The 24,202-nt window shown below is 45.1% G+C and overlaps 2 protein-coding genes across 2 annotated transcripts; one reads left to right on the forward strand and one right to left on the reverse strand.

The window, feature by feature from the left end:
- Positions 1–2,249: 2,249 nt before the first annotated feature.
- LOC310822054 (nicotinate-nucleotide pyrophosphorylase [carboxylating]-like) lies at positions 2,250–6,853 on the reverse strand (the record flags this gene model as incomplete). Its single annotated transcript, XM_083694344.1, has 6 exons — positions 6,789–6,853; positions 4,614–4,914; positions 4,025–4,167; positions 3,690–3,857; positions 3,149–3,280; positions 2,250–2,444 (listed from the first exon to the last, which is right to left on the reverse strand). Exons 2-6 carry the CDS (start codon positions 4,864–4,866, stop codon positions 2,250–2,252), a joined length of 891 nt encoding a protein of 296 aa, XP_083550470.1. The 5' UTR covers positions 4,867–4,914; positions 6,789–6,853.
- Positions 6,854–6,966: 113 nt separating this feature from the next.
- Positions 6,967–22,353, forward strand: ppp1r12c (protein phosphatase 1, regulatory subunit 12C). The gene is made up of 20 exons (XM_083693753.1): positions 6,967–7,288; positions 7,700–7,874; positions 8,167–8,297; positions 9,038–9,156; positions 9,994–10,153; positions 11,723–11,867; positions 12,837–12,911; positions 13,611–13,687; positions 14,263–14,375; positions 14,703–14,770; positions 15,151–15,290; positions 15,608–15,695; positions 16,120–16,261; positions 16,567–16,706; positions 16,943–17,007; positions 17,257–17,296; positions 17,583–17,687; positions 17,849–17,899; positions 18,622–18,672; positions 18,897–22,353. Exons 1-20 carry the CDS (start codon positions 7,053–7,055, stop codon positions 18,981–18,983), a joined length of 2,208 nt encoding a protein of 735 aa, XP_083549879.1. The 5' UTR covers positions 6,967–7,052; the 3' UTR covers positions 18,984–22,353.
- The last annotated feature ends 1,849 nt before the right edge of the window (positions 22,354–24,202 follow it).

Consider the following 24,202-nt stretch of genomic DNA (forward strand, 5'->3'; position numbering starts at 1 on the left):
TGGAATGGAATCAGGAATGGTAATTAAAATAATAAAAAATAAAAAAAATTACACTTAAAAAAAATCTGAATTTAACCTTTAAAACAAAGAGTAAACACATGTTTGATACCATTTCTCAATCATTTCCATGGACACACGTGTTTGACACCATTCCTCATTCCATTCTATGCATTACAATGATCCCATCCTCTGATTTCTACCTCCACCAGCCTCCCCTGATACAGATAGGTTTGTATTACAAATACATGTCTATGCCTGGTGTCAGTGCTTTTGAAGTCAGAATTGGACGTTACACCAAGTATTGCAACATGAGCATACTTTAATACTTTATGGTCAGACATGTTGGTGAAAAGAGTCTGCTTTAGCATAGCCTCCCGTGGTTTGTTAGCATAGCCTCCCGTGGTTGGGATGCACATGGTCAGCAACAATACTGAAATATAGGCTGTGGCATTCAAGCGATGGTTGATTGGTATTAACGGGCCCAGTGTGCCAAGAAAACATTCCTCATACCATTACACCACCTCCACCATGAGAAGGTGTACAGGTGTTCCTAATAAAGTGTTCAGTGAGTGTATATGCAGGTGAATAACAGTACCTAACTTGAGCATATGGTCACTGGTCAGACATGTACCTATTCTTGTTGTTTCAAATAACAATTAGTGATAGAATCCTCACCTCCTCCAGTTTCTGATCTTTCTTCACCTCTCTATCTGTGTACTACCCCCCATCTCAACTCATACTGTCTAGATAAATTGAGTTATAATTATTATTTATAATTCATAATAAAAATAATAATTATAATTAATACTGAAGGTGGCCATTTATACATACAAAAAAAAGAAAAGGAGTGATGACCACCTACCCCCCACACTGGATCGCGCGAACAGGTCAAGGGAGGATGCCATCTCCACGGCACTACACTCTACCCTGACCCACCATCATCCCCTCCAAGCTGGTCATCACACTCAGTGACCTTGGCATCAGCACCTCCCTCTGCAACTGGACCCTGGACTTCCTGACCAACAGACCCCAGTTTGTTAGGTTAGACAACCACACCTCCTCCACCCTGACCCTGAACACCGGTGTCCCACAGGGCTGTGTGCTGAGCCCTCTCCTCTACTCCCTCTTCACCCACGACTGCATGCCTGTGCATGGCTCTAACACTGATCAGTAACAACGACGAGTCGACCTACAAGGAGGAGGTCCAGCACTTTGGGGCATGCCGACAACAACCTGGCCCTCAACACCAAGAAAACCAAGAAGCTCATTGTGGACTACAGGAAAGCTAAGGGCTACAGACACACCCCTATTGACAATGTAAACACACCCCTATTTACAACAACCTATCAATGGGATGGAGGTGGAGCGTGTCTCCAGCTTCAAGTTCCTGGGTGTCCACGTCTCCGAGGACCTCTCTTGGACCCTCAACTCCTCCACCCTGGTCAAAAAGGCGCAGCAGCATCTATATTTCCTATGGAGACTGAAGAAAGCCCATCTGTCTCCTAGGATCCTGGTCAACTTCTATCGGTGCACCATTGAGAGCATTCTGACCAATCACAATGCATCACAGTGTGGTATGGCAGCTGCTCTGTCTCCGACCGGAAGGCCCTGCAACGGGTGGTGAAAACCGCCCAGTACATCACCAATGCCCAACTCCCTGCCATCGAGGTCCTCCAGCACAAGCGGTGTCGGCGGAGGGCGCGAGGCATCAGTAGGGACACTTCTCACCCCAGCCACGGACTGTTTGCCCTCCTCCCATCTGGGAGGCGGTACAGGAGTTCTCGCACCAGCAGGCTCAGGAACAGCATCTTTCTTGTAGCTGTTACTCTGCTGAACTCCCGGCGGTAGTTCAATTTAGCTTTTTGCACTACTAATTGTTTACACATACCATATTTCTTATATTGGTCTTTATTTATACATCTTACATATGTAACATAACTCAAGACCTATTGCCCTTGTTCAACTGTACATATCATATTGATATTCATCTCATGTATATTCACTTATTATGTTCATCTATTTATTTCTCACTGTAATGCCTATACTGTAGTACCATGCACTGTCTGTATAATGTATAATATCATGTCTTTTGCACTTATGCCACTATTTGCACTAACTGCATTTCATTGTCTCAGTACTTGTACTTGTGCAATGACAATAAAGTTGAATGTAATCTAATCTAATCACCTAATCTAATCTAATCTAATCTAATCTAATGTATCACAAGTCCTGCAGCCCAGCCTGTAGGGTTAACAGACAGCAGGCCTCTGGATCTTGAGGGAGAAGTCGACCACGGGGCAGCCCTGTGTAATACACCCCAGGGAGACGATGTCTATGTGGGGGGAGAGGTAGTGGGGTAGGTTCCCTGGAGTCACCCCTCCACTGGCCTCGATGAGCAGGGAGGGGAACTCCTCCTTTAGGGCCTGGGCTGCAGCCTGGAGCACCTGGGAGAGGTGGAGAGATAGAGGGAGGGAATAGGGGGGTTGGGAGAGAGGGAGATAGAGAGAGAAGAATGAAGAGATGTGATGATATGCCACAGTAGCAGTGACATACAGCTCTGTTTGGTGTCTGTACATTCATCATTATCATCAGGGTTTCTTCAAGGTGGTCTTTGTGTCAGCCCTACCTCAGGTATAAAGCTAGTTAGTTAAGTTAAGCTAGTCAGCCCTACCTCAGGTATAAAGCTAGTTAGTTAAGTTAAGCTAGTCAGCCCTACCTCAGGTATAAAGCTAGTTAGTTAAGTTAAGCTAGTCAGCCCTACCTCAGGTATAAAGCTAGTTAGTTAAGTTAAGCTAGTCAGTCTTACCTCAGGTATAAAGCTAGTTAGTTAAGTTAGTTAGTTACCCCAGGTATAAAGCTAGGTAGTTAAGTTAGTTAGCTACCCCAGGTATAAAGCTAGGTAGTTAAGTTAGTTAGCTACCCCAGGTATAAAGCTAGGTAGTTAAGTTAGTTAGCTACCCCAGGTATAAAGCTAGGTAGTTACGTTAGTTAGTTACCCCAGGTATAAAGCTAGGTAGTTAAGTTAGTTAGTTACCCCAGGTATAAAGCTAGGTAGTTAAGTTAGTTAGCTACCCCAGGTATAAAGCTAGGTAGTTACGTTAGTTAGTTACCCCAGGTATAAAGCTAGGTAGTTAAGTTAGTTAGTTACCCCAGGTATAAAGTTGTCCAGCATGACGATGTCAGCCCCTGCTGTAGCTGCCTCACGACCCTCCTCCAAGGAGCGACACTCCACCTCGATCTTACTGCTGAAGCCACACACCGAGCTGGCATCCCTCACCGCCTGGTGCACACACACACACACACACACACACACACACACACACACACACAGACACATACCCCCCCCCCCCCACACACACACACACACACATATACACACATGCACACAGAGGCAGAGAGACACATGCGCACAGACACACACACACGCACAGACACACACACACGTGCACAGACACATACACAGAAAAGGGAATATTGACTTCTACACAATAGTGAGGGTTGTATTCAAAGTAAATAGACTTAAGTTTCATGTTCAAGTTTCAAGTTAATTTTCCATTTGTAGGCATGGAGATCCATGGGGATAAGCGTTTGTATCAGGGGAGGCTGGTGGAGGTAGAAATCAGAGGACGTGCTCATTGTAATGCATGGAAGGGAATGAGGAATGGTATCAAACACACACGCGTTCTTACCTCTGTTATACTCCCAGACGCCCACACATGGTTGTCCTTCAGCATCACCATCCCACTCAGGTCCTGTCTGTGCATGGACACACCCCCAACCAACATTGCATACTTCTCAACCAATCGGAAGCCAGGGGTGGTCTTACGGGTCCCAGCCACTTCCCCCATCCAGCCAACCTAGTTGTGTTGGGAGATGAGCTGGGTTAATTTGTGTAAATATTATGTCTGCTGTTTTAATGTAATAAATATTGATTGGTTGAATTAATAATTACCACTGATAAGATAACATACCATCAAAAAAGGAGCATTGGCAGTCAAAGGTCACCCAGCCTACTGTACTGTACCTCCTTGGCGATGTGTTGGAGCTGGGCGCAGCGGGTGGCTATGCCCGAGGCTCGGGCCAGGCAGTTGAGGGCTGGTCTCTCCCCCAGGAGGACGCACCTTGCTGGGCCTCGAACCACCGCGGTCTGGGTGACTGGCTCTGGACCTGATGGTGGAGGTGATGTCAGAGGAGAGACAACTCAAAGGTAATTGAAATGATGTGACGTGATTATCTATTGATTATTGTAATCAATAGAAATGTATTCAAAGTATTCAACATGTTAAGGAGCCAGAAAGTATCTTCTTGAAATGTGTTTTTCAGTGGGATGAAAGTTGAAGGAGAGGGTAAATGGAGACATCATTGGATTGTTTTATGATTTATTAAAGGTGTCTCTCTAAGGTGGCTGGGTTGCTGTTGTTGTTGTTGTTGTTGTTGTTAGCTAGCTTACTTTAGGAAGAACTGACAACACCACCACTCCGAAATAACTAGCTACCCAATCAAAGACTTTAGGTACGATGTACTGTATGGTTAAGACAGTTGTCATGAGTTGTAAGCACACAGATCTTGTTTATGTTTTATGACATAACCATTTAAGTACGTCTGTCTCTTACCAAGCTCAGCCCCCTCCTTGTGTTTCCATTCCACCGTGCAGCCCAGCTCAGTGAAGACCGCCGTGAAGAAGGGGCCTCCCGCCAGCACGCTATTGGCCGATTTACACAACAGTCTGGCCTCAACCTCCTGCGACCCCACACACACCCCGGCGGGGTCAAAGTTTGGCGTGTCCTCAGCTAGCCATTCACGTGCCAGCCTGGTCAGCGTGTGGGGCGGGATCGAGTGTGACAAGTCACGTTGGGGTGGAGTCATCTTTGAATGGTGAGTGTGAGGTAGGGTTGTTGGTGAGGTAAAATTGTGCTGTAAAGAAGGGAAATGGGTTTTACACTGCTTTGGTTGGTCAACTGATGATGGTTTAACGAGACAGCTTAGCCTATTGTGTCAGCAAGATGTGCTTGTTGACACCAATAGTACATTCGGACAATAGTCTTGTACTGCTGTGGGCCCTCTCTGGTCTGAATGAATCCTTCATGTCATGTCATGTGTTGTTAAAGGGGTGTTCCACTTCTTTAAAGAAAATGTCGGAATCATTATCTTACCCCATTCAGCCACGCAATCACTGTTTATCAGCGTCAATATTATGAAACTGAGAGGCAGCCGTTTCTACTTTTACTTTCAAGCTTGGCGTGCCATTGGCTTGTGCTCAGTTAATCCCATGCACGGACGACACGCGCACAACGGTAACCAGTTTTTGGTCATGAGCTCATTGCTCAATTTCACAACAATAGGCAGAAATTCTACTAAGTATCCCATAACATCACTTTAAGTATTAGCTAACCAGGAGCAATAAGCCCATAAGAATATAATGGTTGGGAGATTACTACCTTACTAACTAACTAACTGACAGTAAGTACATGAGTACTGAGTATAGTAAGTACATGAGCTAGTCCTTCACTAGCTAAGAGTAGAGCAGAAAGCCATTCAGAATGCATAAGAATCATTAAACATGATTTGAAAGATCAGCAGAGCGTCTGGAGCACAGCTGGTAGTCAAAAAGGCCTGTTTACACCCTCTAGTGGTAGCTATGTTTATCAAAGAAGGGGAGGCTGGTGTAGGTAGAAATTGGAGGGTTCATTGTAAAGCATGGAATGGAATGAGGACACACGTATTTGATACCATTCCTCAATTCCTCAGACCATTCTATGCATTACAATGAGCTTAACCTCTGATTTCTACCTTCACCACATCCCCTGCTACGCACACAGTCTTTTGCGTTTTGTACAGTTGTAAAAACACAATGGCCTTCTCATAGGGGACAGTCATTCTGTGTGCTGTTCTTTTGCATCATAAAAATGTAGTGCTCTACAACTCAGTATGTACACTGACCAATACAGGGGAGGCTGGTGGACGTAGAAATCGGAGGACAGGCTCATTGTAATGCATGGAATGGAATGAGTAATGGTATCAAACAGATAAACTCCTCTGACTTCTACCTCCACCAGCCTCCCCTGGAGTGTATAGCATTGAAACATAAAGATCCAACATGGTGTAGCACGCCTACAGAATCAACTCAAATTAAATCATCAGAAGTGCATTGAATAAAACATGGTAGACTTACAGAGTATTTTCACTGACCCACAATGTTTCAGCAGGAACTCACCAACAATAAACTAACACAATGTTCCTCTTCTTTTAGGATATGGATTCACTGATTGCTGCACAAGAAACTACCCACTACCACGACAGCTTTGGAATTTGCCCCTTTGTTCATGTTGTAATGTTTACACGGTAACTACAGATTTCTTATTAAATTAGTTGGCCTACTTAGTTAAACACATACATTTTCTAAGTTGATCCTGTTAAATGTACGCCTTTTAAGTGTATGTCTTAAAAATAATCTACCATAACTTTTTAAAGGAAAGGTGGCATTTTTTTTTTTTTTTTCTTTTTTTTTTTACACCTCGGTGTCAAACTTGCATAACAAACCCACTTGCTTTGCATGCCCATTCATCAGGTTTAATATAAATAACATGATTTTGAAAGTAAAAACTATACTTTTCACTAAGGTCACTAACATGGGATTTCATTTTAGACTACAAGACTTTATAAGTTCCCACACACCACTAATAAATACTCACATGGCCACTAAATCATAACAAATTACATTTTTATATCACTTCTGTCATTTCTGTGTGACTTTCCTGAAATGAGAAGCAGTGGTTTTGGGCGCTCACCTGACCCGTGCAGTTGAAGGGGGATGTGGTTGCTGTGAATGCGCGCAACCAACCAACAGCAGTGCTCGATGTAAACAATCGAGATGCGCGCCGTTCGATGACAGCTCTTGCGCAGCATTACGTACAACGGACACTACGCCCTCGAACACATCTCTCAGTTTCACACCCAGTGCTTTGAATCAAGGAAGTGAAACTGTACACATGGAGGGTGTGTCTTTTCTAGCGAATATATCTTTTATTTCATAAAGTCCTCGTCGGATTACAATGGGGGACGCAGCAAAGGCCAAACGGCGTGAGCAGCTGAAGCGTTGGTCCGGTTCTAGCACCGACAGGGAACCGCCGGTGCCCCGACGAAGGTGGCGGGGCGATGTCGTGGATGCAGGCGACTCGGAGGCCGTAAACAACGCCGTGCAAAACAAGGACCATTCTCAGGATGGAGACGAGAGCGAAACGACCACCGTGGATGCCCCGGGGTCAACCGGTCATTTACTCAAAAGAAGGTGCTGTATTGTCATCTTGAATCATTAGCATAGCTTTCTTTTTAGCTTCAATTTATTCGGTTAGCTGGCTAGTACACCGGATGCTAATCTGGAATGTTGTGCGTGGGTAGCTAGCTGTAGCTAGCCAGTGTGTACTTGAATGGTTATGTCATAAACCACAATGGCAAACAAGATCTGTGTGCTTAAAACGCATGCAAACTATCTAACCATACATCGTACCAAAAGTATTTGATAGGATAGCGAGTTATTTTGGAGAGGTTTTGTTGTCAGTTCTTCCTAAACGTAAGCCAGCTAACAACAAAACCAACCCAGCTACCTTGGATGGATTCTATCTGCCTGTCATACATTTTATTCGTTAACTGCCATTACATGGTACATACTAATGCCTATTGCCTATGCCCTCTCTTCTAGGAGGCGGGTTAGGTTTGACAGGGCGGCAGAGTTTCTGGCCGCCTGTGCCAGCGGCGACACGGATGAAGCCAAGGAGATGCTGAGAGAGGCCAGGGAGATAGATGGACAGAACGGGGAGCTTCAGGAAGAGGTTGTCAACTGCGCCAATGCTGACGGCATCACAGCTCTTCACCAGGTAAGGACGACTCAATGCTTGAATTGTGTCCCGGTCTGTGTAATGAATGTCAGTACTGCTTAATCGCCACATGGTACCTACAGCTGACCAGTATTGAGTACCAGCACAGTACAGCACAGCTATTGTGTTACAGCTATTGTCTATTGCATGTGTGCTGGCACCTATTGTAGAATACTGGCTCTAAAGAACAAACCCGCTACCTATATCATACTCCTCTCTGTCCTCTGTGCTCTCTCCTATTCCTCCTATCTCCCCCCTTACCCTGTCCTCTCACCCCCCATCGCTCCTCCAGGCTTGTATAGATGGGAGTATGGAGGTGATGTCCTTTCTCCTGGCTCAGGGTGCCAACGTCAACCAGGTAGACAGTGAGGGCTGGACACCCCTGCATGTGGCTGCAACCTGTGGGAACCTGGAGATCACAGAGTATGTACTTGTTTGGAGTGTCTGCTTGTTCTGAGTATGTGTTGTTGCTGAGTATGTACCTGTTACGAAGCGTTTGTACTACTTTCACTGTCTGAGTATGTACGTCTTTGGGGTATATGTACAATCGCTGAGTATGTACTTGTTTTGAGTATGTACTTGCTCTGAGTATGTAGGTACTGAGTTGTTCCTCAGGCAGTGGAATGGTTGCTTCCTAAGAATGTTATCGGCCATGTATTCGAAACACCAAAGAGTATGCTAGTGTGGACGTTCCATATTGGAAGCATAGAAATAGAATCATTCTATTTCTATGATTGGAACAAAGGCACTTTTCTGCATTTCTTCATTAGAGGAGAGAGTGTAGAGCTGATTATGTCGCCCTGCACAGCAGGCTATTTCTGCTTCATTCGACAATGCCCAACATTGTTGCCTTGCTCTGGAAAGTCGACAACAAGCTGTGTAAAGCAGAACCAGGCTGGCACCTCAGCTACTGATTGTCAGGAACTGGCCCTTCTCCTAGAAGCTGATGTTTTCTCTTTGGTTGCATGGCCTGCTTATCTGTTGTGGATGATTTTAAACTGTCTCTCTTTCACCCCATCTCTGTCCTTCTATCTCTATTGCCCCACCATCTCGTTGCTGTCTCTCCCCCATCTCTCTCTCTCTCTCTCTCTCTCTCTCTCTCTCTCTCTCTCTCCAAATGCATCTCTCTTTCACCTCCTCCCCTCCCGACTTCTCGCTCTCAGTTTCCTCCTGCAGCAGGGTGCGTCTCTCTGTGCAGTGAACTGTGATGGAGATGTCCCTCTGGACATAGCTGAAGATGAAGCCACTGAATCACTCCTTCGGGATTACACACTGAGACAAGGTGAGCACCTGTCTCCACTATATGGCTGTGCTGCAAAGTGAAAATGGTCCATCTTGTTGAACACGAAGAGCAAGGAAATCAGATGTTTTGTTATAAGTTAGGGATAGGCATCAGGTTAGGGTTCGGGCTTAGAGATGGTGTTTAAAATCCTATTTTTTACGAGAGAAAATCATACTTCCTGTTTAGCAGCATGGCCGGATAGTGACGACCAGGAGTGCTGGGCACTGTGCTACGACAGGGACAGGGACGGAACAAAGGACTGATGTAGGATGGTTAGGTGTTGGTTAGGAGGGAGAGAGGGAGGGAAGGAAAGAGGGAAGGAGAGAGACAGAGATTCATTGCATAATTTGGTCTTGTGATAGATAGTTTCAGATGTTCAGTTGGTGAGAGTGAGCTTCCCCTTTTGTAAGTAAGATATGTAGTGTAAGGGCTGGCTAACTGTTAAGGACACATGACCAAAAGTGTAAAAATGCTGCTTATGTGTCAAGTCTATGTCTCAAACTGGTTTCATGAACATGACAGTGAGTTCAGTGTTCTTCAGTGGCCTCCCCAGTCACCAGATCTGAATCCAATAGAACACCTTCAGTATGTGGGAGAACAGGAGATTCATAGCTTGAAAGTGCACCTGAAAAATCTGCAGGAATTGCGTGATGCACTCATGTCATCATGGACCTGAATCTCAAAGGAATGTTTCCAACATCTTGTGGAATCAATGCCACGGAGAACTGAGGCTGTTTTGAGAGCAAAGGGAGGGCCTACCCAGTATTAGTATAGTGTTCCTAATAAAGTGTTAGGTGAGTGTGTATGTCATGTCTGGGTGCTGTTGTCTATACACAGGTGTAGACGTGGAGGCGGCTAAGCGCGTGGAGGAGGAGCAGATCATGAGGGACGCCCGCGCCTGGCTGACAGAGGGACCGCCCACAGAACTACGACACCCCAAGACCGGGGCCACGCCCCTGCATGTAGCTGCTGCCAAGGGGTACCTAGAGGCCATCAAGTGAGTGTCTGTGGGCCTTGTCCCAATTCTCTCAACAAACTCATTTTTCTTGTCTCCTTTCTGATATTATGACTATTCTGAGAGGACTTTTTAAAATGTTCTTTCACCTTTTATTTGAACAGGGAGTCCCATTGAGACCAAGGTCTCTTTTACAAAGAAGCCCTGCATGCACATTATTTACATGCACAACAACTGCATGCACAACAACTACAAAAATACAACATTTTAAAACAATCACATATTTCAAGGTCAACATTTTTAATTGCCCGAGCGGCACCAGAACAACTAACTGTACTTCGAAGGTGTCTGCAACAAGGGAGGCTGGTGGAGGTAGAAGCTGCAGGACAGGCTCATTGTAATGCATGAAATGGAATGAGGAATGGTATGCATCACAATGAGCCCGTCCTCCGATGTCTACCTCCACCAGCCTCTCCTGGTCTGCAACATGGTGGAAACCTGTCCACTTATTCGTTCACTTTTCATAATGGATTGCAGGAGAGTGTCGTTTTCGGAGTGCGTGGACACAGCCATGGCTGCCGTTTTCTTACAGTACTCTATGAAAAGCAACGACAACAAGCTTGTAAAAACGCAAAGGTGTTCTTTATGGAAACACAGCATTGTTTAAAGACAAAACTGATGTTCTCCTCAACTCAAATCAGGGCAACATAGAGACTGTGCATTGTATGGGCTCTGTGCTCTCCTTTATACAATAGGGCCTTCTCTCCCCTGGTCCACCCTCTCTCTCATACATGGTGTTCTTGTTGCGTCATGTCCTGTGTCCAGACTGCTGTGTCACTGTGGTCTGACGTAACCCTTGTTATGATGTCTCCTATCAAATAAAACCCCTTTTTGACTGAGTTACAATATCCTCTTATAGGACGTGCTCTTCTAAGCCACTCTCTCATACATAGTGGTCTTGTTGTGTCATGTCTGTGTGTTATGACTTCTGTTCCAGTGTGGGCTCTCTGTTGAGGCTCATACACCTGTGCTCTTCTATGGACCGTACTCTGCGAGGCCACTCTCACACATGCTGTCCTCTTGTTACGATGCGTCTCCTGTCAGATAGAACACTTATTGATTGAGGTACATAGGCTCTGTGCTGTTTCTTGTACAATAGGGCATTCTCTCTCTGCAAGGCCACACTCATACATACATACATACGTACTTTTCGGTACATAGGTACTCGTGTACATGGTGTCCTGTCCTGTCTCGAGACTGCTGTGTCAGTGTGGTTGTGATGTGCATCATATAAGTAAATACATTTTAAAAAAACACTTTATTAGTTAGAACCAGGAGGGTTCTGTCTGTCTTGTCTGTCCTGTTCATTACGCCACGATAACAGAAACACACAGTCATCAAACACACAGGAACTAGGCCACAGACCAGCACTCCTATGAGTTACATATCCTCTCTGGTGTCTCTTGTAGGATATGTTCTGCTAAGCCAGTCTCTCATACATGGTGCTCTTGTTGTGTCATGTCCTGCCCCAGGCTGCTGTGTTGGTATGGGCTCCTTCTGTGCTATGTCAGGCTAATGTGCCCCTGTTGTCCTGTCCTGTCCTGTCCCCAGATTGCTGTGTCAGTGTGGTCTGGACGTCTCAGCCATGGACGTCGACGGTTGGACCCCCCTCCACGCCGCGGCCCACTGGGGACAGGGAGAGGCCTGTAGGATCCTGGCTGAACAGCTGTGCAACATGGAGGCCCGCAGCAACGGGGTGAGACAGACAGAAATATATCTATATATAAATATATACTCACTTAACACTTCATTAGGAACACCTGTACACCTTCTCATGGTGGAGGTGGTGAAATGGTGTGGGGGAATGTTTTCTTGGCACACTTTGGGCCTGTTAATACCAATCAATTATTGCTTGAGTGCCACAGCCTATTTGAGTATTGTTGTTGACCATGTGCATCCCTTCATGGCCACAATTTTCCTTTTTTTTTTAATGGCTACTTCCAGCATGATAAAGCACCATGTCACAAAGCAAAAGTTGTCTCAAACTGGTTTCATGAACATGACAATGAGTGTCAGTGTTCTTTAGTGGCCTTCCCAGTCACCGGATCTGAATCCAATAGAACACCTTTGGGATGTGGTAGAATGGGAGATTCACAGCTTGAAAGTGCTCCTGATTCTGCAGGAATTGCGTGATGCAATCATGTCATCATGGACCAGAATCTCAAAGGAATGTTTCCAACATCTTGTGGAATCTGTGCCTCGAAGAATTGAGGCCCTTTTCAGAGCAAAGAGAGGCCCTACCCAGTATTAGTATAGTGTTTCTAATAAAGTGCTTGGTGAGTGTATATATATACACACTATATAGGCAGGAAAGGGGTGAGACAGACAGACATATACACTATATATAAGTTGTGGAGAAGGGTCAAGTAATGACTGAAATGCTGATTGTAGATATCAGGCTTTTAAAGATGTTTCTATTGGATCCTCTCCAGCCTCAGTTGCTCAGTGCACTAAGTGATGCCCTGCTCAGGTGGTCATAGTCTAGTGTTTATGGCTCTTGACCAGGGGAGGCTGGTGGAGGTAGAAATCGGAGGACAGGGTCATTGTAATGCATTACAATGAGCCCGTCCGCCGACGTCTGCCTCCTCTGATGTCCTAGAAAAGCTTCACAAGCTTCCGTTTTCAACTGTTGTTTTGCCTCCATCTTGTAAACCCGTCCTTCCAGGGTCAGACGCCGTTTGATGTGGCGGATGAAAGTGTGGAGGCTCTGCTGGAGGAGCTGTCACAGAAGCAAGCCAACGTGAGACAGCTCTTATTATAGTCCTTATCTTTCATGTATTATGCAAACTATCTCTACTCAGGAGAGTTTCCTGAAAGCTTTGCAGCACTCAGATCATGTCTCGTCTATTTCCCCTATCATCATCATCATCCTGGTCTTACTGCTACAGTACAAACCGTTCAGGAAACTCACACCAGGTCAACCTTGACTGCAAATATGCCTCTGAACTCACAAGAAATGATAATATGATTCTAACATTAGAACTTGATGGTACATTTCAGGGGAGGCTGGTGGAGGTAGAAAACGGAGGACCGGTTCATTGTAATGCATGGAATGGAATGAGGAATGTGTGTTTGATACCATTCCTTATCCCATTCTATGCATTACAATGAGCCGGTCCTCCGATAATCTACCTCCACCAGCCTCACCTGCTACGTTTTCACAGTTATTGGACAGTGGAATGTTTTACATTAGGAGTAATACACTGCTCACTTGTTCCTGTGTTAGATTTGGCATTGTCAAAACCCCAATCGCATTTAAATATCTCGTTTAATTTGCCTTGAAATGTTTACTTAGTGGCGCCGCCAAGTTCACGGCGTGGCGCAGCCCCACTCTTACATGCTTTGGGGAGGAGCCTGGTACTTTAGGAGTGCTGGTCTGTGGCCTAGTTCCTGTGGGTTTGATGACTGTGTGTTTGATGACTGTGTGTTTCTGTTATAGTGGCGTAATGAACAGGACAGACAAGACAGACAGAACCCTCCTGGTTCTACCGCTGCTAACGCAAACAAACGACGGAGGTTAGTGTCTCACTCTCTACTTCCCTCGCTCTGTCTCACTCTCCTCTCTCCCTCGCTCTGTCTCACTCTCCTCTCTCCCTCACTCTGTCTCACTCTCCTCTCTCCCTTGCTCTGTCTCACTCTCCTCTCTCCCTCGCTCTGTCTCACTCTCCTCTCTCCCTCACTCTGTCTCACTCTCCTCTCCCTCGCTCTGTCTCACTCTCCTCTCTCTCTCGCTCTGTCTCACTCTCCTCTCCCTCGCTCTGTCTCACTCTCCTCTCTCTCTCACTCTCTACTTCCCTCTCTCCGTCTCCCTCTCTGTCTGACATCTCACACTCCTCTGTTTGTCTCTCCCCTCTCTGTCCGTCTGTCTGTCTCTCTCACTCTCTCTGTGTGATCCATAATCTTCATATTTGCATGTTACTATTTGTATGTGAAGATAACCGTTTGCATAACCCATCGAGAAAGCCTTTTGTTGAATAATTGTATTTATTTGAAGATGCCGGACAGTAAGGATTGCTTTGTAGTATTGAGGTCTTCGTCTCTCGCTTCATGTTGAAATCTTGTGTTTGTGTGTGTGTGTGTGTGTGTTCCAGGAGCTCAGTGTGCAGGATGAGTAGCAGGGACAAGATGAACGTCCAGGACCAATCAAAAGAGAGGGGCGTGTCCGGAGGTCTGGAGCTGAATGAGGAGAGAGAGAGCAGCCCTGGTACACACATCATCACATGATTTATACATACAACTATAGAGATGTCACACACTCTTAGTACTCCAAATAATAACACATTATACTACCATCATTCATGCTTATAACATGTCTTATTATAAACACATTATAACGCATCATAACTGTATGCTGTAAGTGTTACCATACGATAGCTTTGTTTGCATGAAATAACTCGTGTGCTGATGATGTTTTTCACCGTTTGGAAATAAAAATAAAAATAAACTCCCACTTTCATCCTTAGAAAGCTCCACGGACACATTAAAACCCTACTTGGCTGTTATTTTCCCAGTAACAAGCGCTGTTTTTCAGAGAGCTCTGCGGTCTCCAGTCCAGACAGTGAAAGTGTTGCCACCTCCACCGTCAGTCCTGCTGACAAGGTGAGACACATTTTCAACTGGTTTCCCTCAAGTATGTGCTTGTGCGCTACCTCACGTGGGTTTAACTCACTAACTGCCGAAGAATTCCAGAACACTCGCTCCTAGAGTGCCAAGTGTTTTATGTGGTATTTACCTAGCAACAATACTTTGGTTGATTGGCTACAAAACGAGGCATCATAATTTATGCGTTTTTGGTGAATACAGTCACCCCTTGGCACTCTAGAATGTTGACAGTTAGGGTTAGGGTCACTTTATTCACCCTAGGCACTAAATGAATTGAAGGCAGGGGATTGGCGTACATACATCCAGCTAATACGCCACTTAGCTTAATATTCTACCAATATAGTCATATTTCCCACTCTCTTCCCCCTGTGTGTTAGACTCCTGAGGAGAAGGATGTGGAGGAGAGGGACCAGGACAGAGCCAGCCGGACCGCCCGGGTCCAGCCCACCCCACAGAGGAGAGACCCCCAGAACCAGGCTGAGAGCCCCGGCAATGCTGCCAACACAGACAGACGCAAGTAAGACAGTCAGACACACACACACGTCAACACAGACAGACGCAAGTAACACGCACGCACACACATGTTGGCATGACACACTCGCATACAGACGGACAGATACTCACACACGCCAACACAGACAGACAGACACCCATACCGGTAAGACAGACATAAAACATAAAGACAGACAGACAGACACCCCCCCACACACACACACACACACACACGTGACCAGGATGAATGTATTTTGATGCAGTCGTGTGACTGTATTGTGATGGGTCTGGTGAGTATGAATATCATGTTTCTGAAGGCTCTGTACCGTGTTATCTGGTCAGGTTCCAGGCTCCAGTCAGAGACGAGGAGTCAGAGTCCCAGAGGAAAGCACGCTCCCGCCTCATGCGCCAGTCTCGCCGCTCCACACAGGTACTGGCCTTGTCGTCACCCACCAGGAAGCTGCCCTTCACTGTGGGCCTGCTTTTCGGGGGTCTTAGAATGGTCCTCTGTGGCTCAGTTGGTAGAGCATGGCGCTAACAGCGCTTAGGTTGTGGGTTTGATTCCCGCTGGGACCATATATACTGAAATGTATGAACTCACTGCAATGTAGGTCGCTCTGGATAAAAGCGTCAGATAAATGGCATATATTTATATTACTACAGTTTGGTGTTAGATCATATTGTTTGTATTGTATTTATTGTTTAGTATTGTTCCTGTTGTAAAAACTGCTATACAAATACATTTGATTGATTGATTGATTGATTGATTATACTGTGGACTTGGCTGTGAGTCCCAAATAAAACCCCAAATGAGGTAAACAGTAAGGTGATGTTTTGGTCCTCTCCTCTGACAGGGTGTGACGCTCACAGACCTGAAGGAAGCAGAGAAGACCGTGGGTAAACCTGCGGACAGCGTGCCGGCGCCGGCGCCAGCCCAGACACAGAGGACCATCCAGCCTGTCAGCCCCATCGTCACCCTCACGCCGGCTGAGAGAGGTGAGGGGAGCTGGGGGTGGAGGGGAGCGATGGGAGGAGGGGAGACTGGAGGGGAAAGTATGGGAATAGGGTGCAGCATTTGCTGTGCTACTTTGGAAGAAATGTTTAGTCTGATCAATGGGTCATACACTGTCTTTCAAATACTACCTATCTATATATATATATATATTATACATATTTTAATATTATTTATGCATTTTCCACACGTCTTTACCCTAGTCTGGTGTGGGTCACGTTGACTGTTGTTGAGTTTCTGCGTGATGCAGTGATGTCATCATTGCTCTGTGGTGTGTGCTGTTCTCCAGACACTGACCCAGTGAAGCCTGTGGGGGGGTCGGAGGGGGAGAGCCGACTTGGGGGGACGGAGGGGGAGAGTCGGCTGGGGGTGAGGGAACGACGGAAGGGGAGGAAGGAGAGACGCTCCACAGGGGTGGTTCAGCTAGAGGTGAGAGGAGGACGGAAGACCCTCTGTACTACAAATGTTCCCTTCTATTTACCATGCTACAACTTAGTACAGAATGAATGTGCAGTACACTTAAGATAAGAAAACATTACATTGTAATTATTGAATTCACAATTATCTATTTTGACTGGTCACTCTAGTGTCAGCTTGGTATATTTTCTATAATGCGAATCATACTGTTGTATAAATGATATATACTGTACATTTAATGTTTTCAGAATGAAGATATGGATGCAATGGATGAAGCAAACCAGGATGACACACACAGCAACAACACACCCAGGTAATGTAATACTGCATCTTTACTGTCTTAACAATTAAGTAACCAGTGCCTGGTTATTAAAGTGAATAAAGTAGAGAATTGTTTTTACATTTTATGAACATTTACAAAATGATAGACCAATGCCAGAATGTCTTTTTACTGAGCATAACCTTTATTGACAAAAACATTCAGAAATAAACACGTTTAAAACTACAAATCTTTGACAAAAACATGAACATAGATTTAACCTTATATGGTGTGTCTTTGCAGTGAGCTTCAGTCGGGTGACTCGTCACTGGACTACAAGACGGTGAGAGACCAGACATTGTTGACCATTCCTAGTAGAGAGAGAGAGAGACACACACACACACACACACACACAGACAGACAGACAGACAGACAGACAGACAGACTCTCCCTGTGTTTTTGTGTGTCAGCTGTATACAAAGGTGCTGTGGGAGAGGACAGGGCCTTACTATCTTTGTATGTAATGCCTCCTCTCAGCTGTACACAGGTGCTGCAGGAGGCGGGTAGGGGCTACCGTCTTGGAGCTAAGGACAGGGCCTAACTTTGTGTGTGTTTTTTCCCTCTCCTAGTTGTACACAGTGGTGATGCAGGAGAATAGCCAGCTGAAGGACAAGCTGCAGGAGACAGAGCTGCTGCTCAGCCAGAGCAAGGTGGAGCTGGAGAGACTCCGACAGGTCAGATACACACACACACACACACACACACACACACACACACACACACTCATGCCTTGCACAAATACACTCTCCCTAGATCCATCCATATATCATACCTGGATGGGTTCTCTCTCGTAACTCTGTGTGTGTGTGTGTCTCTCTCTCTCTCCTCATGACAGAGTCAGGAGAGCAGCACAGAGAGGCCGGCCCTGCTGGAACTGGAGAGATTTGTGAGTCTCTTCAAACTCGTAACGTTATTAGTCTCCTTTATTACCGTACCTGTACTACAGAGTCCAACTTAGTAACAACAGAATATATTTGATGTGTTTTTAATTCAATTCGATTACAATATATCACCACAGGCAGAAGCCTCGTGCTGATGATAGTATAACCAGTGTTGGGGGAAGCTACCCTGAAAACATATTTAACTGAATTACCAATTACTGGAAGAACAACTACACTAAAGCTACCCTTGAGAGAAATATAGTTTGTCAAACTAAAGCTACTTTGTAAATTAGTTCACTACGTCGTCCAACGCACGACAGTCAGTTACAGACGCTCTGGAAGTAAAAGCAGGTGAGGTGGAGCGCAGTGAGGGAACTAATATTAGGGACATTTGAAGTTCAAGGGCTGGAATAACACCTCACTACACCTCTACCTGGCAAAAATGGAGTTAACTACAGAAAACACTACAAGATTTGAACGTAGTATCACCAACCTACTGCAAAATGCAGTTACATCTAGTGGAATTGTGGTCCTCTGTGGCTCAGTTGGTAGAGCATGGTGCTGACAACGCTTATGTTGTGGGTTTGATTCCTGCTGGGACCATATATACTGAAATGTATGCACTCAATGCAATGTGGGTCGCTTTGGATAAAAGCATCAGCTAAATGGCATATATAATATATATTACTCCAACACTGACTAACAGGTTTCACTATTTGTCTCCCAGGAGAAGAGAGCACTCCAGAGGAAGGCAGTGGAGCTGGAGGATGAACTCAAGGTGCGGTTGCCATAAAATAAATACAAAATGTGTCCCTGGCCCTGTTAGAATTCTCCCCTTAAAGTATTCACTAATCTAATGTGACTGGATTGGTCAAAGCACACTCTACTCCACTGGAAGGTTTCACCAATCAAGTCATTTCACCAATCAAGTCCTAACCGTTGAGAAAAGGTTCTGGTATGAGAATCCAAACCTGATTTCCTGCGTCTCCTCTCCCTCCTCAGGTTCTGGTGGACCTCAGGGCAGACAACCAGAGGCTGAAGGATGAGAACGCCGCCCTCATCAGGGTCATCAGCAAACTCTCCAAATGAACCTTGACCCCCCTGTTCAGGAGGTGTGCCACGTCACACAACCTAGCAGATAGAAATGTATGACGTAGAACAGATGAGAGCAGGTCTGATGTAGAATAAGGAGTCATGCATGTATAGTCATTTCATTTACATTTCATCATCGATACAATCCATCACTTGTTGTCTTGAAGCGGTAGTGCCATGTGATTAATAAGGAAGGAAGTATCCGTCTTTTTCTACCTAGAAAGTGATGGATTGTATAGGTGATGAAATTATACAGATGTATACTACACCTGCTCCATACTTTACATTTCTATCTGCAACAGAACGTTCAAGATAGAAATGTATGGTGTAGAACAGATACGAATGTGTCGTTAAGCTGAGGGAGTCGTGCCTGCTCTATACGTTATATTTCTATCTGCACCATTGTGAACGTTTCACCTTCCTGAACCCACCCCTCTTCTAGTCTCGCCTGCCAAACTCCTACATGGAAAGTGTTAGAGAAGATTCCTGTCTCTTGCCACGACTCACAAGGCACATACCGGTAACAATATACCGGGATCAAAACAAAGACCCTAGTGCTAACATGTTATTGCTCTGGGGTGAATGAGTTTCCCTAAAGCTTGGTAGCACTAAGACCATCATTAGTTCCAGGGGAGGCTGGAAGAGGTAGAAATCGGAGGACAGGCTCATTGTAATGCATGAAATGAGAAATGGTATACCATTCCTTATCCCATGCATTACAATGAGCCCGTCCTCCATTTTCTGCCTCCCCTGGAACTAATGATGGTCTTAGTGCTACCAAGCTTTAGGGAAACCAATGAAAGACCAATGTTGCATCCCTATTCTCCACTCTCTTCCCGACGTGTGCACTCCTCAAACATGGATTTAAAAGTGAATGGACCAGCCTAAGAGATGTGTTATCCCCATGCTAGCACCATCCATATGGTTTAAAATCCATGTGTGTGCGGGGGAGTGCACACTTCAGTCAAATGGGTTTGGGAGAATTCGGACACGGCTCAACAATGCATTATTAATCAGTCATTTTGGATTTGTAACTGGAAAAAGTAGAGATTTCTGCAGGGTTTGTTATTACTGGCCTTTGGTTTGGCTTCTATCATGAACTCTCATCTACTGTATACCAAGCTGAACTGATCTGCACCTCTTGACGGCTCCACAGGGTACTAGACAGTGTTCCTGTTCAAATCGTTTTTTTTTTTTTTTACTGAGATATTTTAATGTGCTTCGCTTCCGCATTACCTTGTTTTAGGAATACATGTTTTAAGATGCGTTTTTATTAATAGCCATGCAATGTTGCGAGCTTAAGTAAGAAACATAATTATACTTTTAAGAGTACAATACCACTAGACACCCATACAGGATGACGGACAGGGGCGATGTCCATGTCAGGCAGGGGAGGCTGGTGGAGGTAGAAATCGGAGGACGGGCTCATTGTAATGCATGGAATGGAATCAAACACGTGTTTGACACCATTCCTCATTCCATTCCATGCATTACAATGAGCCCGTCCTCTGATCTCTACCTCCACTAGCCTCTATCAATGTCAGGTGCTGAGGGGAGGGGGGTGAAGGACATGCCCCTTCGATAATGCATCCTAACTACCTTCCTTCAAGCAATCACTGATATAACTCGATTGAATTGGTGAAGTAAGCTTTCCAGAACCATTCTTTCACCAATCGAGTCGTGTGAGATCAGTGGTTACTTCAAGGGAGGATGCATTATTTAAAGTATTCGAACAGGGCCGAGGTTATTAAGTTTAATGACTTACAGTACTATAGGTGCATCTCAATAGTCCAGGGTGGCCTCCTCTCCTTGTCTCCTTTCCTTCGTCTGCACTGATCTGAGAGAAGGAGACAGGTGAAAGCACATTCCCTGTAGGCATACGCTGCATCGCTTCCACCTAACCTGTCTTTCCAGATCAGTACGAGTGAAGGAAAGGAAACAAGGAAGAAAGGAAATGAAACGAGGAGATGAAGTCACTGTAGACTATGGAGAGGCACCCTCAGTTCCATGTTTATGTGCCAAAAACAAACAACAAACCCCCATTTTCTGGCTAGTTGTGCATGTTCTTTGGGGTTAAAGGTGAAGTGGTCGGGTTGTCTCTCTCTCTCTCTCTCAGGACGAGTGTTGTGGGTCAAGACTGTACTAGAGCTGACTACTGTATAAGTTGGACCAAACTGTATTTTTTTTTTTTGCATGTTTATTTTTTTTTTTCCCTTTTCCTGTGAATGTATATTTATGTGTATATTTATGTACAGGGGCCCGCTCTCTTCTCATTTAGTGGTGTTGTAGTAGTGGGCTGGATCTCAGAAAGTCATTCCTCGTCCTCCCTCTCTTCCCTCGCCTCCTCTTCAAAACGCATCGGGATCTGAGGCTCCTCCCCTCTCACCTTTTCCTCCAATGCGTTTTGAGGAGGCGGCGGGGAAAGAGGACTAGAGGAATGAAGGACAGACTTGAGATTCACCACGCTGGCATTTTTCAGACACAACCCCTAGCCGTACTTACTATGCAGATCAGGGGAGGCTGGTGGAGGTAGAAATTGGAGGACGGGCTCATTGAAATGCATGGAATGGAATCAAACACACGTTTGATACCATTCCTTATTCCATGCATTACAATGAGCCTGTACTCCGATTTCTACCTCCACTAGCCTCCCTCTGGTGAAAATGTGAAAGGATTGGATAGGTAAGAGCAAGATGGTGGTATTGGTGGTAATCCAATTCCTTTCAGATCTACTCAATGGGCTAATTTCCAGGACACAGTTTAAGCATTATCCTGGACTAAAAAACATTGTCAATAGAAAGTCTCCATTGAAAATGCATATTAGTCAAGGATGAGGCTTCATCTGTGTCCGGGAAACCAGCCCACAATGTCTAGGGCAGTGATGGTTAATCCTAGTCCTGGTGAGCCACAGTACTAGACAGCCTGTTGTCCCAGCTCAGCAGTGACACACCTGATTAAACTAATCAACTGATCTTCAAAACCTTGATTAGCTGAATCAGATGTAGCAGCACTAGGCTGGGATGAGAACCACGACCCCACTGCCGCCCTCCAGGACCAGGATCCAGCATCACTGTCTAGGGAGTAGGGGGGCCGGGGGTTGTTTGTGGACAAGGCCGTGGTCTCGTATGTTAAAGGACGGAGATGGTGGGTGCTTATATACTGTGACTGAGACCTGTTCGTTCCCGTGACAGCAGGCAAGATGGGTCAAGTCTTTTTTGAATGTTTACTGCGATTTTTAAAAAAGTTTAAAAAAAAAAATGCATGCCAAATTGTATTTTGACAATGTGCCTTTCTATATATATTTGTAATTAATATTTCTATTTTGCTTTTGGCAAAAGTACACAAAGTCAAAAAATAAAGTACAGTATGGTAACTAAAACTTGTCTCCACATCTTCCTTGTGAATAAAAGATGGTTGTATTTTATAATTAGTATCTGAGTAAGAATGCAGCTCTCTTTATATATACGTTTCAGCTGCAACTCACCAAACTATGGTATGCATTTTCTTGCTTATTTTTTTTAATGACAAAAGTTAAAATGCCTAACAGTTCAAACAGTATTTATAATCATTTTCAAATACTTACTGTGATTGATTGAGTGTGCCTGGCACAATGGAATAATCCTGAAACTGCAAACCCCGCATATCTAGCACAGAGTACGAGACCTTTAAAGAAGAAAGAAAGATTTATTTATTAAGTTTATTTGCCATGCAATCAATTCTCATCAATTGTTGTAATGACTCTTTTTGCACACACCCCACCCCCCCCCCCCCCCCCCCCCCCAACATGTTTTAAAAAGTCCTCTCAGAATAGTCATAATATCAGAAAGGAGACAAGAAAAATGAGTTTGTTGAGAGAATTGGGACAAGGCCCACAGACACTCACTTGATGGCCTCTAGGTACCCCTTGGCAGCAGCTACATGCAGGGGCGTGGCCCCGGTCTTGGGGTGTCGTAGTTCTGTGGGCGGTCCCTCTGTCAGCCAGGCGCCCCTCATGATCTGCTCCTCCTCCACGCGCTTAGCCGCCTCCACGTCTACACCTGTGTATAGACAACAGCACCCAGACATGACACACACTCACCTAACACTTTATTAGGAACACTATACTAACACTGGGTAGGGCCTCCCTTTGCCCTCAAAACAGCCTCAATTCTCTGTGGCATTGATTCCACAAGATGTTGGAAACATTCCTTTGAGATTCTGGTCCATGATGACATGATTGCATCACGCAATTTTCAGGTGCACTTTCAAGCTGTGAATCTCCTGTTCTACCACATCCCAAAAGGTGTTCTATTGGATTCAGATCCGGTGACTGGGAAGGCCACTGAAGAACACTGAAATCATTGTCATGTTCATGAAACCAGTTTGAGACGACTTTTGCTTTGTGACATGGTGCACCATCATGCTGGAAGTAGCCATTAGAAGATGGGTAAATTCTGGCCATGAAGGGATGCACATGGTCAGCAACAATACTCAAATATAGGCTGTGGCATTCAAGCGATGATTGATTGGTATTAACGGGCCCAGTGTGCCAAGAAAACATTCCTCACACCATTACACCACGAGAAGGTGTACAGGTGTTCCTAATAAAGTGTTAGGTGAGTGTACATTTCAATGTGGCCAGTGGGGGTAGCACCATGCAAAACTACATACTGGACCATTAGGGTAAGCTCAAAACTACATACTGGACCTTTAGGGTAGGCTCAAAACTACATACTGGACCATTAGGGTAGGCTCAAAACTACATACTGGACCTTTAGGGTAGGCTCAAAACTACATACTGGACCATTAGGGTAGGCTCAAAACTACATACTGGACCATTAGGGTGGCTCAAAACTACATACTGGACCTTTAGGGTAGGCTCAAAACTACATACTGGACCTTTAGGGTAGGCTCAAAACTACATACTGGACCATTAGGGTAGGCTCAAAACTACATACTGGACCATTAGGGTAGGCTCAAAACTACATACTGGACCATTAAGGTAGGCTCAAAACTACATACTGGACCATTAGGGTAGGCTCAAAACTACATACTGGACCATTAGGGTAGGCTCAAAACTACATACTGGACCATTAGGGTACACTCAAGCAAACGATTTAAAGTACTTTCCTACCCAGATCATTTTGAGATCCACTTACACCTGCCATTATACCCACATCTGTCAGAAATTCTGGTTACAGTTTTCATACTCAAGCACTTCCTCTGTCCTGAGAAAC

This window comes from Argentina silus (assembly GCF_951799395.1).
Source record: "Argentina silus genome assembly, chromosome: 22".
NCBI classification, from domain to species: domain Eukaryota; kingdom Metazoa; phylum Chordata; class Actinopteri; order Argentiniformes; family Argentinidae; genus Argentina; species Argentina silus.